The sequence below is a fragment of the Pinus tabuliformis genome, chromosome 1_2, assembly GCF_031772625.1.
Source record: "Pinus tabuliformis cultivar Carrire ecotype Pingquan chromosome 1_2, CPIR1, whole genome shotgun sequence".
NCBI classification, from domain to species: domain Eukaryota; kingdom Viridiplantae; phylum Streptophyta; class Pinopsida; order Pinales; family Pinaceae; genus Pinus; species Pinus tabuliformis.
In genome coordinates this window covers 80,040,462-80,066,348 of record NC_142298.1, presented here as the reverse complement: position 1 = coordinate 80,066,348, position 25,887 = coordinate 80,040,462, and the positions used below count along the sequence as shown (strand labels likewise).

The 25,887-nt window shown below is 31.5% G+C and overlaps 1 protein-coding gene across 2 annotated transcripts in view; it reads right to left on the bottom strand.

Moving 5' to 3' along the window:
* Positions 1-967: 967 nt before the first annotated feature.
* LOC149204521 (aldehyde dehydrogenase family 3 member F1-like) overlaps positions 968-25,887 on the bottom strand; it is a 70,185-nt gene continuing 45,265 nt past the window's right edge. Inside the window, exons 1-10 of one of the 2 annotated variants that reach the window (XM_089394741.1) lie at positions 9,768-10,160; positions 9,277-9,345; positions 9,097-9,193; positions 5,385-5,591; positions 5,162-5,286; positions 3,685-3,789; positions 3,423-3,595; positions 2,024-2,114; positions 1,781-1,930; positions 968-1,465 (exon numbers count right to left, since the gene is read on the bottom strand). In XM_089394741.1, coding sequence (XP_089250867.1) covers positions 1,229-1,465; positions 1,781-1,930; positions 2,024-2,114; positions 3,423-3,595; positions 3,685-3,789; positions 5,162-5,286; positions 5,385-5,591; positions 9,097-9,193; positions 9,277-9,345; positions 9,768-9,959 — 1,446 coding nt within the window. In that variant the 5' untranslated portion in view covers positions 9,960-10,160 and the 3' untranslated portion in view covers positions 968-1,228. Of the gene's footprint in view, positions 1,466-1,780; positions 1,931-2,023; positions 2,115-3,422; positions 3,596-3,684; positions 3,790-5,161; positions 5,287-5,384; positions 5,592-9,096; positions 9,194-9,276; positions 9,346-9,767; positions 10,161-25,887 lie in introns of those variants that run through there. The other variant, XM_089394740.1, reaches the window with a different exon arrangement.

Below are 25,887 nucleotides of genomic sequence, written 5' to 3'. Positions count from 1 at the left end.
AACTAGAGGGGGAAGCCTCTTCTCATCCTCTTTTCATAGAACTTTATTTTCAAATACAGAGGTTTTAACTGAATGGGCATATTGGATCCTGAATATAGGTCACACGAGGGGTTGGTTTAATCAATATATGCAGAAAGTTGACTTTTAATGGCAAATGAAATTTCAACTGAATGGGCATATTGGATCCTGAATATAGGTCACACGAGGGGTTGGTTTAATCAATATATGCCGAAAGTTGACTTTTAATGGCAAATGAAATTTCAATTGGGGCCGACTATCCTGAATCGTCATGAATCCAGCATGTACATTGACTTTTAGTGTCAAATGAAATTTCAAATGGGGCCGACTATCCTGTATCGTCATGAATCCAGCATGTACATTCTTCAATCCCTTAAGCTTGATAGGAGGCTGGAGAAGAGTGAGCAACATCTCGGCATCCCCAGTGACAGGAAAGACTTCAACAAACCCAGAAGCACCCATCTCGGTCGCAGGATCAAAATTAAACCCCTCAGCATGATTGTGATATGGTTCTGATTTGTGATCACATATTTGTTTTTTCTTTTACAAGACCTGTTAGGCCAGCGTCATCCCCAGTGACAGGAAAGACTTCAACAAACCCAGAAGCAGCCATCTCGGTTGCAGGATCAAAGTTAAACCCCTCAGCATAAAGTTGAACCCTTCTGATATGGTTCTGGTTTGTGATCACATATTCGCTTTTTTTTTTTTACACATATTTGCTTTTTTTTTTACAAGACCTGTCAGGCCAGCGTCTTAGTTTCAGTCTGATCACTTTTGTATCTCTTAGCTCTCAGTTGTCCCTCTCCTCTTTGAAGAGAGTCTATTATTAGAGCTGGTCTGGGTTCCAGAGACCAGATTTTTTTCCAACTTTTACAGTTAATAAAATTCACTCAGGAAAAAAAAATTAATATCTTAATAAATTTTATCAAAAAAATTCACTAGAAACCAATTAAAATGTCCAATTAATTTTATTGAAAACCAGTTACCATATATTGTGCTTACAATCATAAAAATGTCACTAAATAATAGTAATTTCAAAACCAATAGAGATGCTTTGTAATTAATCAAGGAGAACTGAATGTCACTAAATAATAGTAATTTCAAAACCAATAGAGATGCTTTGTAATTAATCAAGGAGAACTGAATCTCATTATAGAATGCTGCATGCATCCATTACCAGGCTGCACACTTTAAACAAAGTAAACTGGCTTCACTTTTTGAGGCCTAAGCATAACAAAATCAACTTAAAATAGTCGAACTGTAAAATTGCCTTCACAAAGCTGAGTTTGAAGTCATTCCAAGGAGGATATCTTGGGGTGAAGTCTGGAAAAAGTCCTCTATATAGAATCGCCTTTGGATGGCTGAAGGTATCAAATGAAAACTTGCCATGACACTTTCCAAAACCACTATCTCCCACTCCTCCAAAAGGCAGTGTGTCTATAGCAAACTGCACCACAAACATATATCTTCTCTAATCAACTTAAATCTTCACATATTTTATTTACTGTAACTTGAATCTCAGCTGCCAAAGATCATTGCAAAATCAAAATGTGGAATCCCCAGAATGTGCATAAAAAATAACAATTTCTCTAAAAATTAGTTGCAGGGAAACACTTATCCCTGATTATGGATGGAGCGTTCACCCAAAATTTGGTCGTTTCATTCAATATATACAGCGTCTCCAAAAGAGAAAACAAATTGAAATAATTGTGTATATTTTTTTTGAATTTGAAAATGTAAACTAATAAGAACATAATATCACCTGAACAATAGTATCATTCACTGCCAGGCTCCCAGATGATGTTTCAGATACAACTCTTTCCTTCAGATCTTTGTTGTTGGAGAAAAGATAGATACACAGTGGTTTTGGCCTTGAATTGATGAAGTCTATACTTTCTTCAATTCTCTTCAACTGTAATTATCATCATCAATTGTTTGAATTGTAATGCAGTAGAAAGATGAATAAAAAGTTAAATGTAGGTGCATTCAAAGAAAAAGTTCATACAGTAATCACAGGAAGCAAAGGTCCGAAGATTTCATCATTCATTATTTCGGATGACAATGGCGGATCAAGCAAAATTGTTGGTTGGATATACCTGAAACGAGAAAGTCAGTTCACTTAAATTGCTTATAAGTAATTGCACTCAGAGAAATTACAAGATGCTCTACAACATACGTTGTGTCCATGGTGTAAGGCAAATAGTAATTGTGTTGTAAGACCTTAGCCTGAGAAATTACATTTAATTGATTGTGCAGTCCTGTCTAATGCCCCTTGCTCTGAAGTAGCAGAGGATTTAAATTTTATACATTGCGGTATGGCCATTGGGCTATAGGGCTGCCTGTTCAGGCACCCATGTTGTATGTCAATTTTTGGAATTCTACTGTGTGCAGAATTTGGAGTTAATTCCAAAAACTTACATACAACATGATGGCCAGCTGTGGAAACATACGTACATAGGCACAGACTTTGTCAGCTTGTCAGGCCAGCTTTATAGCTTAATCTATAGGCAAGAAAGTACACCTGAACAGGACAATATTCCCTGCAACTGTAGGAAAATGGGTGGATTATGTTTATCTTCAGCTCTGGGCATATGGGAATACCTATGGAGGGTTTAATTTGGACTGACAACTAACTGTTGGACTAAATCAATTAATTGAAGATATTCTTATTTAAGACTTCTATCTTAATTTTAATCGTTACATTCCTAAGCACTAACATGGATGTTCATTTTCAATGGGAAACATAAAAGGCACTGACAACGAACTGTTTGACTAAATCAGTTAACTGAAGATATTATTCTTTAATACTCTCTCTTTATTTTAATGCTTACAGTCATAAGCACTAACATGGATTAGGTTTATTTTCAAATGGAAACATGAAAAACAAGTCTAAATGTTGGGTTCATTTTGTCAACTGTTACATTCCTCAGCACTAACATGGATTATGGATTATGTTTATTTTCAAGTGTAAACATAAAGGACAAGTATAAATGTTGGATTTATTTTGGAGAAATAAGATTATTTCGTGGGTAGTGTAACTAATAGATGTTTTAATAAATTTAATATTCTCAAAAACTTCCAATAAGATTATTTTGTGGGTAGTGTAATTAATAGATGTTTTAGTTTTTTAGTTGGGAATTGAAATATAATTTTGAAAGAAATTATATTTTATTGTTGTTTAAAATGAATTTTAAAATTATATAAATAAATTTAATGCTATGAGAAATTAAAAAACTAAAAAACATTAGGATTTTACAAGTTATATAACTCAATTTTTTTATTCTAAAAAATCCATAAAAAACTGAAAATGTTACCAAAACAAAACCTAAATTTTACCCATAAAAATCTACAATTTTAAACTCAATTATAGGAAAACAATGCTAAAATGAGGTTTATGTACTCACAATTTGTCCTCGTCGTATTTGCCACCGTACACTACAGATTGCGCAACGGAAGGATCCTCCAAATATTTTCTCAACCTCAAAAATTGGTTCTGATTCACTATTCTGGAAAGATCGCCACTGGTGCTTGCATCCTCCCCAAAGAATCTTTCTATCGTTTTCTTCAGAGCGACTATCTATCGACTCATACATCATGAATATCAACAAAACAGCGAGTAACATAAACTCATATTGCTTACAAAGGAAAGAAGTGTTGACAACTTACCAAAGTGTCTGCAAATTTCTCTTCGACGAGGAGGTAGTCAGGCGAGAGGCATGCTTGCCCGTTATTAGTCACCCATTTTCCAAATGCTATTCGCTTTGCAGTTACCTGCACCCATTTTATACCTCGAGTAAATCTAGGTATAAGTACACTTCTACAAGTAAACTCTAAACCCTAGGCTGTGGTCCAACCTGTGAAGGTTTGGTCTCTACAAAGTTTTATGGTCCAATCCCAAACAGGACTATGCAGGCAAGAGCTAAGGAGCTTACTATTGGGCATTAAATGCCTGGCTACATGCGCCCTCGATAGCCCGATAACACACGCCATTATTTTTTATTTATCTAGTCACTCCACGCCTGTGTTATCGGGTTATCAAGAGTGCATATAGCCAGGCATTTAATACCCAATGATAAGCTCTTTAGCTCTTGCCGGACTATGTATGCCTGAGAACTGGTACAGAGGCGATTTTTTCAATTGGAAAAGTACACTTTTATTGGCTCTTTTAATCCATTCAATCATTACTCAGTCCCATCATCAGTCAGTCCCTATCAACCGGGCAATTCGGGCAATTGAACTAGTAGATATATGTACAAGTACAATTATAAGTAATTAGGCTAATAAGTATGGTTTATTTTGGAATAGATTTTCCAAAATTTTAGTTCTTTAAAATATAAAAAATTATGTATAGTTTACATTTAATAATCTGAAAATATTCTTAATCATATACATAATTCAATAGATGAAATAAAGAGTTCTGTAATTGCTTTTTTCTTTTCTACCTCCACTCTTATGTTGATGTTACAAATTCTCAGTAGAAATGGCACACTGGAATTTGATGGCTATGAGCTTCTATCATCCATTTAATTTATACCATGTACTAGTTTAATCTTAATTGTAACACTGGTTGTACGGCAGTCAATTTGTTTTTTTGGTTTACTGGTGTCCTGGGGACTAGCCATCCCAATTATAATGTGTGGCTAAATGATTCCAGTCAATTTGTTTTTTTGGTTTACTGATGTCCTGGGGGACTAGCCATCCCAATTATAATGTGTGGCAGTGATAGAAGTTGTAAATGATTCAATGGAAGGGTGGATTTAATTAGATGGCAGATTTTGGAAATATTTAGGAATCTGAAATATAGCTCATTAGATTTATATCCTTAGAATTAGCAGATTTTCAAAATATTTTGCAACCCCAGGACTAATCAGATTTTGAAATATTTCCAGAATCTACAATTTAGATAAAGATGCCTGGACAATGAAAAAAAAACATTTAAATGTCTCGCTTTCTGTCTCATTCCATTCAAATATGATAAAAGACTATAAGAATCCCACTTCTCATAGTCACAGTCACAGATCTTTTCAAGGGGAATTTTCTTTTGGGTTTTGATTCTACTTGAATCAGGTTAATAACAGCAGTGGATTTCATATTGAAATAGATAACCTTTCTTAACAGATCTGTTTTAGTGATTAGTAATTACCACCAGATCCTTCTTTTGGAGACTGGAGTCCACAATTGTTGGGCACTTTCCACCCAATTCCATAGTCACTGGCGTTAGATGCTTTGCAGCAGCAGACATAATAATTTTCCCCACTCTGGGGCTTCCTGCAAATTACAACAACACCAATAACTTTTAGTATAACTGATCAACACACCTTCCTCGAACTTCAAGAGTCTGATCATCATTGACATCGACTACTCACCGGTGAAGAATATCTTGTCCCACTTGTGCTCTAACAGCTGAGTGCTCTCCGCAATTCCTCCTTGAACAACTTTAATAGCACTGTTGTCTAAATATCTGGGGATGAGTGTTGCAAGAAGTTTTGATGTGGCAGGAGCGATTTCAGAGGGCTTTAAAACAACCGCATTCCCAGCTGCAATTGCTCCTATCATCGGATCCATGGCCAAATCTACCATAGATATAAACAATACATGAGTAGATTACAGATAGAGGTACTAATAGTTTGTAATTTGTTTGGTGTAATATTTATGTTAAATATAATGACTTGTATGTGTAATGATGCAATTTAGTATCTAGATCATAACCCCAAAGAAATTTGGGAACCGAATATTTGAACGCTCAGTTTAATTAAGAGATGAAATGATCTTTTTCTCAGTATTTTTTTAATCATTTTTCTTTAAAGCTAGTAATTTTTGTTTAAGAAGAAAAAACTGAAACATTTTCAATTAAAGTTGAAATGTTTTACATATTTGTAGGTCCAGAAACACTTTAAACTTTGGATAATATTACAGTCATTCATCTTACAAGAGGGCAAGGGAAAAAACTTAAATTTTGGATAATATTACAGTCATTCATCTTACAAGAGGGCAAGGGAAAAAACCTGTTTCACTTCCACAAAAAAGAAACAGAGCAGAAATATTTCCCAACACATCATTAAGAAACAGTACTATGCTCCACAAACAGACCATCAAGAGGAACTGTAAGAAATATAAAAAGAGAATCATAACTAAGGCAGAAAACATGGAACCGACCCTGTAAAAAGAGAATCATAACTAAGGCAGAAAACATGGAACCGACCCTGTAAGGTAATGAAGGCCATAGGGAAAAAAACAGTGTGTAATCAGAGGAAAGCAAAAGAGCCCTCACTACGAATGGATCCGTCTACGATCTGTTCAAAAAACATGTAACCAGGCGAAAGTGAGAGAGCATGCTTGGAGAGGGAATCAGCTTCACTATTTTGCTCTGAGAAGAGAGTCTTGCGATCTAAGATAGGCTGTATTTAGTTGAGAAGGGCTGGGACCAGTAGTGATAAGTTTAAATTGCAAAATTTAAGTGTGTTCGAGGTTTTTTTTTAAGGATGTTGGATTTATTTATAAATCCAAAAGTTCATTTTAAATAACCATAAATCACAATTTTGCTAGAAATTGTATTCGAAAAGAGATTTGATGCTGAATCTATTTATAAATCCAAAAGTACATTTTAAATAACAATAAATCATAATCTTGCTAGAAATTGTAGTAAAGAAGAGATTTGACCCGTGAACAAACTAGCAAGATTTCACCCCAAAAACATTTATAAAATTTAACCTCGTAATCTCCCAATAAACAAAATACTTAACAACAAGAACAAAATACTTAATAACAAGAACTCTCCCAATTAAACTATCCCTTAAAGTTAATACATGAAAAATAATATAACTTCATAACTTTTTCAAAAATTAATGAAATTTCTATTTACTTTCCCACAAAAAAATTCAAGATTACACAACAATACTATTCCAAACTAAAGAAAGAGCAAAGGCAGCACATGAACTTGGTTAAGTCAATTAGGAAAATTATGGAGGGGTCACATTAGGAAATATTAAACTGTCATGAAGAAGATAATTTGGTTGGATAGAAAAATCCGAAAGATATTGACTCATAAACTGTTAGGTACTCTTCTGTATTTGTTGCAGATATTGAAGATAGTCCAAAGTGGCACCGACAGCTAAAGACAACATTTTTTTAATTGGGATGACAATGTCAACTAAATTACTAACTTGGGAGACACCTTAAAGAAGAGATCTCGGAAGGGATCAGGCATTTGTCTTTTGTAGGGATGTAGAGAAAGTAATTATCATGCCCTGTGAGAATGATTGTTTGACTGTAGGTATTTTGGAGAATTAACTATTTTATCCATTTTCCAAATATTTTAAGTGGTACATATTTCTAATTCTTAAATGTATTAGTTTTCAGTAATAAACGTTAGAGATTCAACCATTTTCAAGATGACAACTGTAATTAACACTTCAAAAAAACCAGCAATCAAGTATGTATCATTAGTTTTCAGTACTAAATGTTAAAGATTCAACCATTTTCAAGATGAAAACTGTAATTATACAAAACTGATCATAGGTTAAAGGCAATAGAAAACTGATCATAGGTTAAAGTTTGTGTTCCATTCCAAATTCTGGGTTTACAGTCGCTGATCGATTTTGGTGCTCTCTTGGAAAGAGCTGTTAGGAGATGTGTGTTTATTGTTCATTTTTTTTGGGTTAACACGTGTATCTTATTTTTATTGTTCATTACTTGTTTTTCTCTTATTAGTTTAGGTCACTATAGGGGAATTGAATTTGGTTCTTTTAAATTTATTTTACTTATCTCAGATTACTAACTGAACTGTGTCAGGGATTTAAGGTTCATGTTTATAAAAACTAATAAAAAAAATTTATTGATTTTGTAAAGAAAATTTTGTTATTTAAATTTCATTTTTAATATAGAAATTAATTTAATAATTTGAGAATTTTTTAAAATAATTGAATTTTAAATATTTAATAATTTTAAATTATAATTCAATAATTTTTAATATAAATAAATATTTAAACAACATTAAAAACTAAATAATTTAATAAAAATAATAAAAAATGAAGTATAATTTAACTAAAAAATAATAATAATGAAATTAAAAAATAATAATAATGAAATTAAGGTAAGTAAAAGGCATTAATCAATCTGAACTTGTAGCCCATTAGTTGGAAAGTAAAAGACATTAATCAATCTGAACTTGTAGCCCATCAGCAGATAGGTTTCCCATTAAGCTTGCTTAAGTTGTGAGGTTTTGGATTAGTTGCATGTTACATTGATTTAGCTAAGTAAGTAAGTAAGTAAGGTTGCATGTTAGATTGATTTAGCAGATTGATATAAAGGAAATTAAAATTAAATAAATAAGTAAATTTGTATTAATTAAATTTATTTAATTATTTTAAAAATATATTATTTTTATTTTTTAAAATTATTATTAATATTATTGAATATTTAATAATAAAAAAATTAAGTAAGTAAATTTGTTTCTATTAATTAAATTTGCTTAATTATTTTAAATATATATTATTTTTATTTTTTAAAATTATTATTAATATTATTGAATATTTAATAAAAAAATTTAAATTTCTGGTTTTTATATATATATAATAGGTTAGATTTAATAAAAAAATTCTTATAATTCTTTTTAAATGTAATATAATTTTTTCATCCCATTTTTTTAATTTAACATAATTTTTTTTATCTTAAATTTAATATGAATTTTTATTTTTATATTTATTTATTTTTAATTCATTATATATCATATATTTATACATTTTTAAATTTTCCAGTTTATTAAATTTATAATTTAATAATATAATGTGTGATTACTACCCAAAAAAAACTTATAATGGTTTATTATTTAAAAATAAAAATAAAAATAAAAATAAAAATCTAATAACTTCTAAAACACTTAACACATACAATTTTAACCAATCAAATTTATCATCAAAACAATTTCTATTCAAATTCAAACAAAACTTTAAAAACCAAAAACATATAACAATTACTATTTCTTTATCTTATCTTATCTTTATCTTTTTATATATATATATATATATATATAAAATCCTCATTTAAAAAAACACAAATGCCAATGAAGGAGCTACTCACTGAATGGAAAGTTCCAAGCAGAAAATATCAAAACCACACCGAGAGGTTCTGGCATTATGGCAGCAGAACCAAACTGAGCCACGAGCGGTATGCCCACCTGTCATTGAACGAACCTATGATCAGAAACCCCATTAACGTTCCACACTCCTTTTAAAATTTCACTGTTATACACAGACTCACCTTTGTAGGAGCCATCCATTGATGCAAGTGTTTGAGTGCAACCCTAGCTGATTTTTCTACAGTCCCAACCTGCAGGAATATAATAAGGTGAAAATTCAGGTAAAGATCTATATAATTAGGTGTTTATACAAGTTTTTTTTTCAATATTTTTAGGATAATTATTGTTTTTATGGTATAAATTAAATAACTCAAATTCATGATTTCAATAAATCTCTACTAAAAACAATAATGAACCAATACTAAAAACAATAATGAACCAATACAATTTCATAAGTATTGAATAAAAAAAAGCATGTTCTACTGGAAAATTCAGAGACACCATCATGGCTGAAATTGAATCAAAAGAAAATTCAGACAAACAACCATTATTTGAATTGAATCAAATGAGAACCAGCAAAGGGAATTCACAGTCATGCTAATAATTATCAGCAAAGATCAAGAAATGGGAATGGGAGCTGGAGGGTGGAAAAGTGAAATCAATTGGAGTTAACCTCATCTCTGTAGGACTCTAGAGGGTGCTTGCCCAAGTCAGAGTAAAGCGCCCCCAGTATCTCTTTTTCATTCTCAGCTATCAAATGGAGCACAGACTGGAGTTGCTGCTTCCTCCAACACAGTGACTGTGTCTTTCCACTCCTGAAACTCTCCCTTGTTACTCTCAAGATCTCTTCATGTGGGGCTTCCATGGCAAAAATCACAGTGGAAAAGGAATGAATAAATCCAGAGTCCTAGGGATTAAAATCACCGAACAAAGCAACCAACTCTTGCTCCCTCCCTCTAAATTTCCAACAATTTTTCCTTTTTTAAAGCCCCCTGAATGGACCAGAAAGCTCACTTGACCAACCACAGTATGGTGACTCCCACTATGAAGTGTTATAAATTTTTTAGGTGAAGGATAGTGATATTCCACCTTTGGCTTGTGACTGTGAACGCAAGTAGTTACTTCAGAGGAACCTTCTGAAGCCTTTGCAGATTTCGAAAAGCGTTCACACTGTATAAAATTAATGGGGCATGATCCAATCATTTAAAACCTTGCCAACTGCATTGAACTTTTTGCATGAGTCCTCATATAGTAAAACCTTTTAAACAAGGTCGCCATCAGTCAATAAATTGTCACTGTTCCCACCTCTATCATTCATTCTGTCATTAAGATTGCCTATTCAATGCAATAATACAGAAAACATTTGCAACCAGCTCATAGTGACTGGTTGGTTGTCGTATCATGACCAGTAAATTTTCAGTCCTGTGTTGCAATAAGTATTCTGAGATTTGGTAAATAAGGCTGTGAAAATTTTGATCATTTGGGTAGTATTTTTAGAATGGGATAGACCTTTTAAAACTGCACGAGTTTTTTTTAATGTGTTTCTGGGGATCTGTTTTTCAGGGTGGATATTATTCCAAATTTATTTGAAAGGTTGAATTTTGATTTGGTATAATTTTTTTATTAAAATATAAATAAAATTTAATTCATAATTTTTAAGTTGTCGAATTCAATTTTATATTAAAAATGATGATGATGATTAATATTTACAGAGACTAATGAAGTCTTTTTAAAGGGTTGAGTTCTATTTTATATTAAAAATGATGATGATGATTAACACGGAGACTAATTAAGTTTATTGGACCTACATAAAATAAAAGATTAATTGATATTATTTAATATTTTATTTCTATGATCGAAGAGAAGTGAAATGCCTTCCTAGATCGCTGTAGTTTTGCTGACTAAACAAGTCTAGTTTTGTTGACTAAACAGGTCAAGAAAGTTGGTAGTGTGGCAGATGCTTTGGGAAATAAGCGTTCCTAGATCGCTATAGTTTTGCTGACTAAAGAAGTCTAGTTTTGTTGACTAAACAGGTCAAGAAAGTTGGTAGTGTGGCAGATGCTTTGGAAATGAGAACGGATGTCAGTGAGAGATAGACAATCTAAGAGAAAGTGTTTTTCATCTACAATCCTTTTAGTATCGCACAATTGACAGATTCTTTCATCCCAAGGTGTTTTGGCAATAGACCAACACCTACTTTCGCTTCAAAGCTCATGGGAGTTAGTTCTTATCTTTGCAATGTTCATTTTCTTCTTAGCACTCGTCAAGACTAGGCATCCTTGTGCCACTTCGCTTGAGTGAGAGATGGGTGTTTTGGCTAAAGTTAGAAGGAAGTTTGGGGAACCTCTTGGTTTCCATGTTGTAAAGCTTCATCTTATACATCAGATAGTGAAACATTGTCATGCTTTCAATGGGGGAAAGACTAGCTTCAATCAAGAGGATATGATGGGGAATATTACCTTTAATATTGAGGTTATAGGTTATAAATTGTTTTTGAATCAACTTGATTTCCTCCGCGATTCTCTATATATACTGCAACCCCAAACCTCACATCCATATAAAATAACACGAGTGACAAGGATCTCAAAGATAATTTTTTTTTTACTCCAAACCCAAAGATGAATCGCCTTGCAATTGTTTTCAAACTCATAATAAGCTTTCCACCCTCTAATTATCATTTTTCTCAATGCTATAATTCCATTTGAGTTGATGTTGAATGTCAATACCTAAATATTTGTATGAAGAAACCTTCTCCAAATAATTGTTATCATAGATGAAATTGTTAGAGTTGATAGTTTTGGATTTAATTATCACGACTTTAGTCTTGACGGTCATACGCGTCATGGAGTAGTAATCATCGAAGATTTTAAGCTGCTATATCCTTATGGCTTCTGGCTAGAAAAACAATATCATCAGTATTACTCAATTTCATTAAAAATAACTAAAAAATCATCCGATTAAACAAATTTTCCAATATATATATTTTTTATACAAAACTGTGTTAAAACTTAAAAAATCATTAATATATATATATATATTTTCCGAAGAAAAAGCGAACTTTTTATTAAGAAAAATAAAAAGTTACATTGCATATGCTAAGCATTTCCAGAAGCATAAAAGCATTCCGTAAGCTGCCACAAGGGCTCGAGTGCTTTCGCACCCCACGCATCGTTAGAGGACTAACGTGCAAAAAGAATAAGAAAAAAAGAAAGAGAGCAGGGAGGGGGGAGGGCATTTCCGGCAGTGAGTAAAAAAACTCACGCTTCAGGTTTTCCTCCCCTTTTTCTTTTCAACCTTGCGCCACTCTCCCACAGTGGGCTCGGTCGAAGCAATGACTAACTGAGTTGTTACATTCGAATGCCCTGTTTCTTTGTCTGAATCTGAAGTATCTGAGTGATGATGTCGTTTGAAGCCTCCCATGCCTTGATCCACGGTTGTCATCTCTGCCTGATTTTGCTGGGTCTCTGCCTGATTTGAGTGTGACTGTGAATCCTTGTTGACTGCTATATTTTCCTTCTGGTTCTCTATTTCAGCCTCCTCAATGGTGGTATCATCCTCCTCTGCTTCTGTTTCTTCGTCTTCTGAAACTGAGTGGGCTTTCTTTCCCGCAGTTCTCTTCTTCATGACAGAATCTATGTTCTGCCATCCTTTGTGCTTCCTTTGTTGTGGCTTGTTCTTGTTTAGACTTTTGCATGCATTGAACAGATGACCTGTTTGTTGACATCCCCTGCATCTGAATGTTGTATTCTCATAGTCCAGAGGTTGTTTCCACTGTGTATTGTTGAAATTTAGGATGATGCTTTCCGGTAACCCTTGGCTGAGATCTACCTCGACACATATTCTAGCAAAGGTAAAAATTCCTTTTAAGTGTCTATCTGTATCGATCTTTATCATTTTTCCAAGAGTATTCCCTATAGCTGATAAGGTCTTGAAGTGCCAGAAATGTATCGGAAGGTTATGCAACCTTACCCATACCGGCATCCTTGATACCACCATGGTATTTGGATCAAATTCTGGGAACCAAGGGGTAACAAATAATCCCGCACTGCCCCAGAACCATGGTCCTTCAGTGAGTACTTTTTCCCTTTCTTCTTCAGCGCGAAAAATTACTATGAAGAAACCCTTCGAGCATAGGTGGATCTGGCAGTTTGTTGTCGAGGCCGTATGGATCCATTGAAGCAAAGTATCTGTTCTAGGCCAGAAGCCGTTAAATCTACAAATAACGGCTTTTTTTTGTAGATCTGAGAATATGCACTTTACCTCTGGGATATCCAGCGGAATGGAGGGGCTCTCTGGTACTTCGTCCACGATATACTGCCCTGGAGGTATATTAACAGCTGCATATTCTTTCCCCTTTGTAGGTTCTTTCCCTTTTGCTGCGTCGCGGTAGGATCCTGTAGGTTTTGATGTAGATCCCTTAGATCCACCTCGCAATCGATGAGTGAGGATAATTGTTGAATCCTTTGCAACCTTGTAATGCTGGAGTGTGTATTGTTCCTGCAAGCAAACCCCAGAAAGTATTAGGATTTGGAGTGCCACTGGAATTCCCAATCTGTCCTGGATCTCGTTTTTTAGCTCCCAAATGCTCATCCGTTCCCAGATCTGCACGCAAATGTGTCTGCCTTCTGTAGTTTTGATGAAGATTTGTTTCAGATCTGCTGTATCTGCCTTTCTCAAAACCCGTTTTTCAGATTTGTAATCTGGATCTGACGAGATATCATTTCGTTTCTGCCTATCTCTGTCCAGATCTGGAAGATCCATCCCCAACCTACCATGCGGAGCCCTGATCTGCTCTGCAGAAGGCGGATGAAACTCAAAACCCTGGGGGGCCAGGTCCATATTCCCTATCCATACTTGATCGTACCCCCGATCAAGGTTCCTGATGAGGCTATTTCCCGTTTCCAGGTCATAGTCTTCAAACCCTCCGTTGTAGCGCTGCTTCAATATGGTAACAACCCCGATCTGTATTGAAGAAAACAGAGAAAGCACAAGATACCAAGGATACAGATCCATACTCTCACCCCATACCTTGTCTTCGACCATGCTTTGAAGAAACAACCCTAGATCAGCGGATTGGATCCACGGCAGATCAAAAACGGGTCTGGGGTCCGTCATACACCTCAGTTGTCGAAGATCGAAGGCGGATCTGCCGTTCTTGAGCAGCGCGTTTGTGAAAGAGGGCGCATCAAGACAGACCTGCGGCCAGTAATCGAAAAAACGCTCCAGTTTCCTGTGGATCGATTCATGAGGGATCTTGCCTTCAACGGATCCCGTCCTGTGCCAGGGGGGAGTGTTCGATCCACAGTCGAGCAAGTTCATGGGACCTGCGGCTACGCATAACGGATCTGCAGACAACCGAAACCCTTGAATCGCCGCCATCGTCCTAGTCTCCTATATATATATATATATATATATATATATATATATAATAAAATTATAAATAAGTAAACCAATATTATTTTATAAAATTTATTTATTTTTATAAAATTATACAAATTTAAACTAATATTTTTATCTAGATATATATATATATATGGAGAACCAACAACTGCGTTGGCTTTTCTTATTTTAACGTGTAATTAATATTTTAAATTAAATTAACAATTTAAAATTTAATTGAAATGATAATCCAAGATTTATCGTATAGGATGAAAGTGATTTGGAATATTTAAAAATATATTAATGATATTAGAATTAATATAATATGTTAAAAATAAATAAATTAATAATTTTTTTAAATAAAAAACTTTTTATCCAAAATGTATAGATGTATAAAGTATATTAAAGAAAAAGTAAAGTGATAATTAATTTTTTAAATAAAAATCCTTAATCCAAAATGTATGGATCTATCAAGTATATTAAAGATGATTTGGCAGGGTTAAAAATATATTTTTTAAAGAAAATTACAAATTTTTTTCATACAATTATAGGTTAAAGAAAAATTAAATTCGTAAATAATTTTTTTTAATATAAAATATATGGATGTATTAAATATGTTAAAGAATAGGGTTAGGTTTAAAAATATTTTTACAATTTATTTATTATGAGTGATATGTTTATTTTATTGAGTATAAAATAGGAGGAATATATGTATGTATGGCTTATAATTTTTATATATTTTAGTTGTTTTTTTGTAAATTTGAAATTAAGTATGAAGGCTTAATCCAAACTCTCAAGTGAGTTTTTCATGACACAAAAAATTTGTCTTTTTCCAATTAATTTTTTTCCAAAAAAACGTTAATATCCACACGCATTTACATTCCATTATTTACTATTTTTGTTTTGATTTAGTCTGACGTCCTTTTTTTCTTGGAGAAATACATATTCTTTTCTTCCCAACTTGAGTCCAACCCATGTTTTCGAATGGTCATTCTTCGACAAGTGCACGTTGTTATTCTTGAAGTCTTCCTCATCCACCTGATCTTCCTAAGAAGTTGCCTTTCTAACATTATTCTTTGTGGTCTCCGGAGGGGATCATTTTTCCACGAGGGTTTGTTTCTTTTCCACTTTCATTGAGTCTAGAAAATCTTCATTGGCATGCGATTTTTCATGATTGACTTTTGTTGTCTTTGATGCATTTTATTTGGTAGTATTAATTTTTGGTTTATCTTTTGGTTCTTTCTTATATTGAGACTCTTCCTCTTTGTATACCATATAGTGATCACCCTGATCTCTTTCCCACCAATTAAACCTTTGGTATTTTTTCTGATCTTTGTTGCTTTGATGCTTGCGGAATTTTTTTTATTACATGCCCAATTTCATAGCATGCTCTACACTAGAATGAAACATTTTAGTAGTTGATATTTTGGATCCAGACATAGTTTGGGGCCAATAAATTGATCTCAGTAGGAAAACCCTTATTGAAGTCCATCTCCACACAAATTCGAGTATAAATAGTTTTATAATAATTTATTGTATTTGGGTTCCGGCAAAAAAAAATCCATTAACATTCCCAATAGAGGATAATGGTTGGAGATTCCAAAGATGTAAGGGTAGGTTTGGAAGCCTTACCCAAATTGGAGTTGTGGAGATTGATGTCATTATCATATTAAAGGTGGGAGACCAGGGATGCATGAAGAGACTGATACTACCCCAGAACCACAAGCTGGATTCGTAAAAGGCCTTCTTGTCCTCAATATGGTTGAAAACAACAACGAAAAAGCCTCGAGCCATGGGATAAATATTCAAATCATCTGTTAAATGAGGTTTCCATGTCTAAGAGATTCATTTATGTAGATCCGTAACAGGCTCTTTAATTATTGTTTTCCCAGTTATTCTTTGTCCCTTTCTTACCCTAATTTTTCTAATTCGCCTTATATCCCTTTTGCTCCTAATTCGACTTATATTCCTATTGCTTCTAATTCTTCTAACACTAACACTTCCCCTATCCATTATTCTTTTATTTCTAATTCTTTTAATGCATTTTTGAATTCAAATTTCGATTCTTCTAACTCTAATCCTTTTATTCATAATTCCTCTAATGCTAACTCAACTTCTAATCATTCTTCTTGTATCCTTAATTCTTCTAATGATAATTCATCTTCTAATCATTTTTCTTCTACTTCTAATTCTAACTTTAATCTGACTTCTAATTCTAACATTAATTTGACCTCTAATTCTAATCACATTCCTTCTAACCTTAATCCAATTACTTACCCTCAAAGCATTATAGCCCCTCTTAAGCTTAAATCCCTACCTCCCAAAAGAAAAGTTGTCAATCTTTCTAGATTTATCATTGATTATCCTGCCCAATGTCTTTTTGAAAATGGTCTGAATTTTGACATTGAGCCACAAAAAATTCCTATTGAAGACATTATGTGCAACATTGAGTATGGCCTCAAGGACATTCCTGATCAACTCATAGACCATGATCCATATGTCTCTAATGTTATCATGTTTGATAGTGTTTGTTGCACTATAAGTAAAAATCTTATTGAGAGCAACCCCCTCACTCCGCGGATCTATGGCCTTCCAAAAATCCATAAAGAAGGTGCTCCACTGAGACCAATTGTGAATATAATTGGTGGGCCTACTTATCTCCTTGCTAAGCATTTAGCCTTGAAGCTTAAACCTCTTGTTGGTAATATTGACTCTTTCGTCAAGGATTCTTCCTCTTTCATCAATGAAATTAAAGGTTTTAAGCTTGAGCCCAATGATATTTTGGTCAGTTTTGATGTTGTCTCTCTTTTTACTAAGATCCCCATTAACAAGGCTATTGACATCATTAATAACATTACTGATCCTAATACAACCAAATTAGTTAGCATTTGCTTAAAATATACTTTCTTCAACTTTCAAAATGAGATTTATGAGCAAACCTGTGGAGTTGTTGTGGGCTCCCCTCTCTCCCCTATTGTGGCTAATATTTTCATGGAGGATTTTGAGACTAAAGCCCTTGCTTCTACTCCTTTTCTCCCTAAGCTTTGGAAAAGGTATGTTGACGATACCTTTATCATTTGGCCCCATGGTCAGGAAAAACTTGAAATATTTAAGCAACATCTTAATAACGAATATGAATTTATTAAATTCACTATGGAGATTGAAGTTAATGTTAGCATTCCCTTTCTTGATGTCCCCATCACCAAAAAGGATGATGACTCTATCTTCCATCAATATTTCCGCAAGAAAACTCATATCGAGCAATATCTCCATAAAAATTCACACAATCACCCAACTCAAAAATTTGGTGTTTTGAACACCCTTGCTACCAGAGCCCTTAAGATTTCTAATGATCTTCATATCAATGATGAGAAATCTCATCTTTTTCAAGTTTTCATGAACACTGGTTATAGTAAACATCAAGGCCTGAAAGCCTTCCAAAAAGCAACAAAAAGACCTAGAGCTAAGACTAATCCTAATAATCTTATTGTCATTGTTCATCTTCCTTTTATTCAAGGAACAATAGACAAGTAGGTTTGTATTCATAAGAAGAACAATAGCTCTGCGACCTTTAAGCCGCTTAACACTATAAACTCTTTCTTCAAATCTTGTAAAGACCGAATTGATCCCTCTAACATTAAGGGGGTTTACATGATCCCTTTTTCTTACGAGAAACCTTATATAGGTGAAACAAGTCAGTCTATCAATCGTAGAATTCAAGAGCATGTTGCAGACATTAGGCATAATCAATCTTGCTCTTTGGTTCTTGTTGAACATTCTAGAAAAACAAAGCATCACATTTGCATTGAGGATGCTTCTATCCTTGCTAAAATCTCTCATTATGATCACAGAAAGTTCAAAGAAGCAATCAAGATAGAGAAATGGGCCGCCAACAATCTAAACAGGGATGACGGCTAGAGAATTAGTGAAAATTGAATCCTCACCCTCTCCTCGAATGTTCTTCTTCTTAATTTCCTTCTTTTTCTTCTTCCCCATGCCTCTTTGGTTCTCGTGTTTTCTTTCTTTTCTTTTGAGATTTTTCTCCTTAGCTTTTCCCCCTCTTTCCCCTTTCAGTTTATTTTAATCATTTCTATGATTATCACTTTTTTCATTTTTAATATTTTTTTAGGATTATTACTTTTTCTTTTATTTAGGAATTTTAGATATATTTTGATTATTCTTATTTTATTTTTTTCTTATTTATTAATTTTTATTTATCTTATATTTCTATTTATTCCTTTATTTTATTAATTTAATTTAACCTTAGTAATAATTTCCATTTTATTATATATTGTTATTTATTATATCCTTAAATTTATTTATTTGTTTATTTATAGTTTTTAGTTTGACGTTATGGTCTCACACATATATATAATCCATCAATATTTATATATAATTTTTTACCTTTAATTATCCTCTATATTATCTTTATCGTTCGTTAGGATTATTTGATAATATTGAATTATTATTATCACGACACTAATTTTCTTAATATAATTATTTATAGTTATTATAAAAATTAATTAATGTATTATTTTTCTTAATGGTTAATTTATTAATTTTATTATTTTTTCTAATGATTAATTTCTTTAACTTTATTTTTTAGTTGTTTTACTAATTTTGTTGGATATTGTCTTCATCTAATCATCTCGATGCTGAACCGTATTAATTGGTTTGAAAAGTATTGGCAAGTAATACATTTATGTGATAGACCCAAAAATATATATTAAAAAAATTTAACTAATTTATTATTTTTCTTAACGGTTAATTTATTAATTTTATTATTTTTTCTAACGATTAATTTCTTTGACTTTATCCTTTAGTTCTTTTTATACTTTTGTTGGAAATTATCTTCATCTAATCATCTTGGTGTTGAACCACATTAATTGGTTTGAAAAGTGTCGAAAACTAATACATTTATGCGCCCAAAAATATATATAAAAAATTAATTAATTAATTATTTTTCTTAACGGTTAATTTATTATTTTTATTATTTTTTCTAATGATTAATTTCTTACTTTATCCTTTAATTCTTTTTATACCTTTGTTGGATATTGTCTTCATCTAATCATCTTGATGTTTAACCACATTAATTGGTTTGAAAAGTGTGGGCAACTAATGCATTTATGTGATAGATCCAAAAAATATATAAAAGATTAATTAATTTATTATTTTTCTTTATGGTTAATTTATTAACTTTATTATTTTTTCTAACGATCAATTTCTTTGACTTTATGCTTTAGTTATTTTTATACCTTTGTTGGATATTGTCATCATCTAATCATCTTGATGTTGAACTACATTAATTGGTTCAAAAATGTCGGCAACTAATACATTTATGTAATAGACACAAAAAAATATATATCTAAATAATTCTACTCACAGGCCTATATTCAAATATTATTATTGTCATATAATATTGACAAATTATTTAATTATCTACATTTCTCACTCATATATAATATATAAATTCCTTTCATTTTTAAATATATATTATTATAATGGATAATAACATATATGTTAAAATTATTTATAAAGCATTGCCTATACCAAAAACATTTAAATTAAAGATTTTATACATTTCATTAAAAATTTTGAGTTTTAAATATTTTAACATCCTCATGAAAATTCTTACGAGGCATAGAATAGACAATGATGGGGTATACTGTTAAGTCATTCTGTGATGCAAAGGTCACTGGTTCGAAACTCTGTGGGAAAAAATCCAATGATGTTAAAGGCTAGTATTGTCCAGGCCAGGTGTGATCAAGAGGTGACTTTGACAACTTAAACACCACTAGGTCGCAGATTCTCAAGCCAAAGGTTAAACATGTAGTCATCTCCGGAGGACACAGAGAACTTGACTAAAAAAACATCCCACAAAAATCATAAGGATCTTATCCCAAACATTTTTCTGTCAAAATATAAGATAAATTTGTTATAAATAAGTAACTTTTAACTTTAATATAATGAATTTAATATTTAGACAAATATTTAAATTTGAAATTATTGTAATAAAATTTATTATATTTATTTAAGAAAAATGAATTTAATATATATATATATATTTATATATATATATATATATATATATATATATATAATTTATTTATAACATATTTTTGTTAGATATATATATATTGGAAAATAATATTTTATTTTTGTTAGATATATATATATTGGAAAATAATATTTTTTTTTTGAAAATCTTGGACAATAGAAAATGAAGAAATTAATGTAACAAATTTGGGCATGTTTATGAAACATAACTAAAATAGTTATTCATTATACAAACATACACCTAACGTAACTTCGACGACACTCACTTTGTAAGAAAAGAAAAAAATGGTCCTTCACATGATTTATTTGAATTTTACGTACTTAATGGGATGGTTGTACATCTACACTCAATGAGTTTTGGGGACCATGAATTAGATGGTGAAGACAGGTTGGATGGTCGTCATAAAATATCCATGAACTATTATGAGTATCACATTTCTCAATTCTTTTTATTAATAATAAAAAATAAATATTTCAATATTAAATATAAATAAAAAAATTAATATTTATAAAGTAATTAAAAATAAAATAAAATATATGATTGTACTATTCAAAATAATTATATTTTTGAAATAATATTATTAAATATTTTATTGTCAAATTTAATTACTACAATGGGTTGAGGATGAGTCTCATGTGGGTGGTTGTGTCTTGATCTAGGGGGAAGAGACATGCTAAAAAATGCACAAGTTGATGTGGTCCCCGGGTAACTTTGACAACTTAAATGCCCTTGGATCACAACTCCTTGTGCCACAAATCAAACCTAGAAAATCACAAACAACTTCACAAACAAAAAAAATATCATTAAATATAATTAAAAAATTAACTATAAGTTGTGCCACAAATCAAACCTAGAAAATCACAAACAACTTCACAAACAAAAAAAATATCATTAAATATAATTAAAAAATTAACTATAATTACTTAAATCAGAATCCAATAAAACATTTTGTTTCATAACCCTATTAAATATACCTTCTTTATATGCTTTTTCACAATTTCCAATTAACATGCTTATATTTAAAAAGTTGTGTTGAATGAAAATTTTAATGAATCTTTAAATGATTTCATCAACCTATGTTGGGTTAAAATGTACATTTTAATCATTTTTAAATCAAGATTATATATTCCAAATATCAATATGGCTTATATTTTTAAAAATAATTATTTTATCTTTCTTTTTTTGGTTTTTTCCTTTCTATTTATATATAAATATTTAAATGATTTTACTAGTTAATTTACATTTTATTAAAATAAATAAATACTAATTGTATTTGAATGTTTATAATAATAATGATAATTAACATTTAAAAAGAATTATTTCTTTATATTACAATCTTAAAAAAGTTATCATGTTTATAATAATAATGATAATTAGCATTTAAAAAGAATTATTTCTTTATATTACGATTTTATAAAAGTTATTTATAAAAAGAGGTTTATGTCCTCCTTTAATTGTGGAAAGACATGTAGGTTTAGTGATTTTAACAAAAATATGATAGAACTATATTAAATATTAAGATAACATTCTATTTATATACTAAATTAAAATAGTAAGGAAAATTCATAGTTAATTTAGACACTAGAGAGAGGTATAATATCTTTCCAGGTTTGGTTTACCAATTGGTTAATCATTCTTTTTTCTTTTAAAGTTGAGATAAGAGATTGGGGTCATTATTGACGTGAATTGGGTTGTCTTGAGTGCCAATAAAGTCTTAGCAAACCTTCTTGAGTACTAGAACCTTCTCATATTCAACCATCTAGGAGGTTTTAAAGTTGAGATAAGAAATTGGGGTCATTATTGATGTGAATTGGGTTGTCTTGAGTGCCAATAAAGTCTTAGCAAACCTTCTTGAGTACTAGAACCTTCTCATATTCAACCATCTAGGAGATCTCAATTCTGATTCCAAGTATGACTTGAAAAAATAATTTCAATTTTTCTTTCTAGTAGCACAACTCTATGTAGGATGTCCTATTGTCTAATGCTACAATCCTCTAGGATTTTCACTACCAATACTTTCACGATCCAATAAACCTTGGTGATCAGGAAAAGCTTTGTTTCCCAAATCCTTAGAAAATCCAGAATCATGTGCACATCCTTTCATTTATGTTTTGATTTGTTCTCCATCATCTACTTCCCCTTTTCCTTAACTTTTCCATCCAACTCTACCAACTTAGCTTTGGTAGACTTAGGGAACCTAAAATAGAAGAAATCCTCTACTGCTAGAGTTTCCCTTTAAGCTTTAGTTGTATAATTAGAATGCCACTAGACATAATTCTTCCAAAAATGGGCCTTGGTCCTCCTTATCTACCTTTGTAATTTAACTTTTTCACTATGCCTCCCTTTAGATATTAGTGTTGAGACCACAAAGAGATCCAAATTAGACAGTTAGTTGGAGGGGGCTATGCCCTCTACTTCTTGGCTTCGCACAAGATTTGCCATATCACCTTTGCTGAGGAAACTCAAACCAACATCTTTCCTAAGTTGCCCAGTTGAGAGCCAACTCAAGCTCAAGCTTGCTAGCTACCTACCACACCTATTAGACACATTATTTGAGACCACACAACACCTAATAAACCCATACAAAGCAAAGAAAATTACCGAGCTTCAAAGTATACATGAATGAACGAGATTAGGTGTTGGTTTTATACCCTAAAACCTTTGTTGAAACTCTCCTATCACCTTATCCTCTCCCACAGTGCTTCATCAATAATAAGAAAGGGTTATTTCACTCGGAATATCTCAAGCCTACCACCTACACTAATGATCTCCTACACCTCCTAATCTTTTGGCACACCAACATCTTATCACACAAGATTTTGTGTGAGCTCATACTCAACTTGGACAACATTGCTACCCACATCTATATTACCTTTGACTCCACCAACAATAAGATTAATGGGTATTCATGTTCTTGAAAAGGTTAAGAGAATCATTCTTAAATCATCATAGTTTTGATGAGTTAAAAGGTTAATATGGTCAATCTTGTAAAAAATATCTTGAAATTGTGATTTATATTCCTAAATCACCATATATTTGATGAGTTAAAAGGATAATAAGGTCAACATTGTAACGAATATTTTGAAATTGTGATTTAGTTGATCATATGCAAGACATTTTACGAACAAAATCTTTTCATCTTTAACCAAGTTCATTGTTACAAAGATGACAAATTCTTTCAACGCACAAAGTTTTAGGAACATTGTAACAAATATTTTGAAAAATGATTTAATGTGATTGTATGCAAGACATTAAAAAAAAATTGTTTTCAATTGTAACCCCGTTAGTATTACAAAGATGACAAATTCTTTCAACCCACAAAATTTTAGTAACTGCAGCATGCCCTATTTCATCATGTGTCTCATGTAAGTTTGTTCTTGTTTTAACAATATGGATCTTCATTTTTATATCAAAAATTATTTTTCGTATTTTACATTATAATTGGTCACCTCCTTATAATTTCTTTATAAGGACTCCTATATATTTCTTCAAAAGTAACTTCCAACACTTCAAATCTTTTATATCAACTTAATGTATTTAGATATCCATAAAGCAAGTAGTACAAACTAGTAAAACTATGTAGAAAAGGCGTTGCAGTGATATAAAACATGTGTGTGAGATAGAGAGAAATAAAAGAAAGAAAAAAAGCAACAAAAATTAAATGAATGTAAATTTATTTAAGAGTAATTTTTAATTATTTAATTAAAAAGGTTTAATACATAACCTGAAATTGATGATAAAAACCTTTACATTTTAGTAATTTAAATTTAGGATAAATTTATTTAAAAAAAAATAAAAATAAAAACAAATCATTATAATCAATCCTTAATTAATACACTAATAAAATTTATTAACCCTTTAAAAATTCCATCACAAAACATTTTTAAATATAACTTTAAAAAATTAATCATAATTAAGTGGAGATGATCTAGTAATAAATCTACAAAAGTGTCATAAATGAATAGTTGGTTTTATTTTTATGCTCCTTCATAAGAAGTAACATGCAACATTTAAAAGTTGTGTTGTACACTTTAGTGAAGGCTTACATGATTTCAACATGTATTTAATATTTTTAGTAATATTTATAGAGTAAAGATTGAGATTTATTTCCAAAGTTGTCATGTCTTTTTTTAATTAAACTAATTAATTAAAAAATGTTATATGAGCAAGTGTCATATCAAAAGAATTATAGTTGTTTAGGCACATGGTATTGATAAGCCATGATATTGGTCCATGGTATTGTAACAAAGTCTATTTATAGATTAAAAATCTCTATGGAAAAGTAGCGTGAATCTCCATAGTTAAGAATGTTGCTACATGTTTTTTTAAATGTATATAAATTTAACTTATATATTATTTTTTTAATTAATAATAATAATAATAATTTAAAAGAAAGTTACAATTTAGTTAATTATTATGATTTTTAAAATTTTAACAATGTGAGATGTATCATGAAGTGTAGTGATTCTTATCATGGATTAATGCCCATTAACATTTATCAACTATTCAATTTATATGGTTGTGCTAGTATATATCCTATGTAGAAATTTTGAATAATATGACACTTATTCACAGAGATTATCCCGATTATACACTATTGTGGAATACATGCATAATACATAACCTCCTCTATGTTGATCATCAATTTTGCGGAATTAAAAACAATGAAACATCAATCGCATGAGCACATTAACACAGTATGTAACCTAAGGAAAGCATACAGCTGAAAACCCCACACTATCTATATATTATATTAATTGAGAACATGTAACAATATACAATACTCCTCACAAGTACTCAGTACTATCTCCACCTGTTACACACAAAACTAGCTCAGATCTGAATCAATCACAGGTTCAAATCTCCTCCGCTATCTGCATGCCTCCACTGCACAATCCTACATGAGAATAGATGAGAATGGCTGATCCAAACTCATATTTCCTTGGCTGAACCATGCAATCCTCATTGGCATTACTCAATCCCATTGATTGTGTAAGATCTCATGCACAACTATAGTCACAACTGATAGCAATCTCAACCTCTAACACCTGTCTCCACTGAACTGTCCATGCATTGAGTTAACTGATGTATTCTTTAGTTGCTTTATGAGTTAATAATTAGTGAATTAATTAATAATTAATTCACATCACTCATCACTAGTTTATTTGGCAGTTAGACTAAATACAACTAGTTCAGCTAAGTCAAACTGAACACAACTCCATCAACTCCTCAATCAACTCCACCAAACTAAATCACTTGAGTTCTAACTAAAGTCCATCATGCAATAGCTCAACTGACCCATAAGAAAAGCGTATTTCCTTCTGACAGTTGCATGTGCCACATCCGTAGCTCGAAC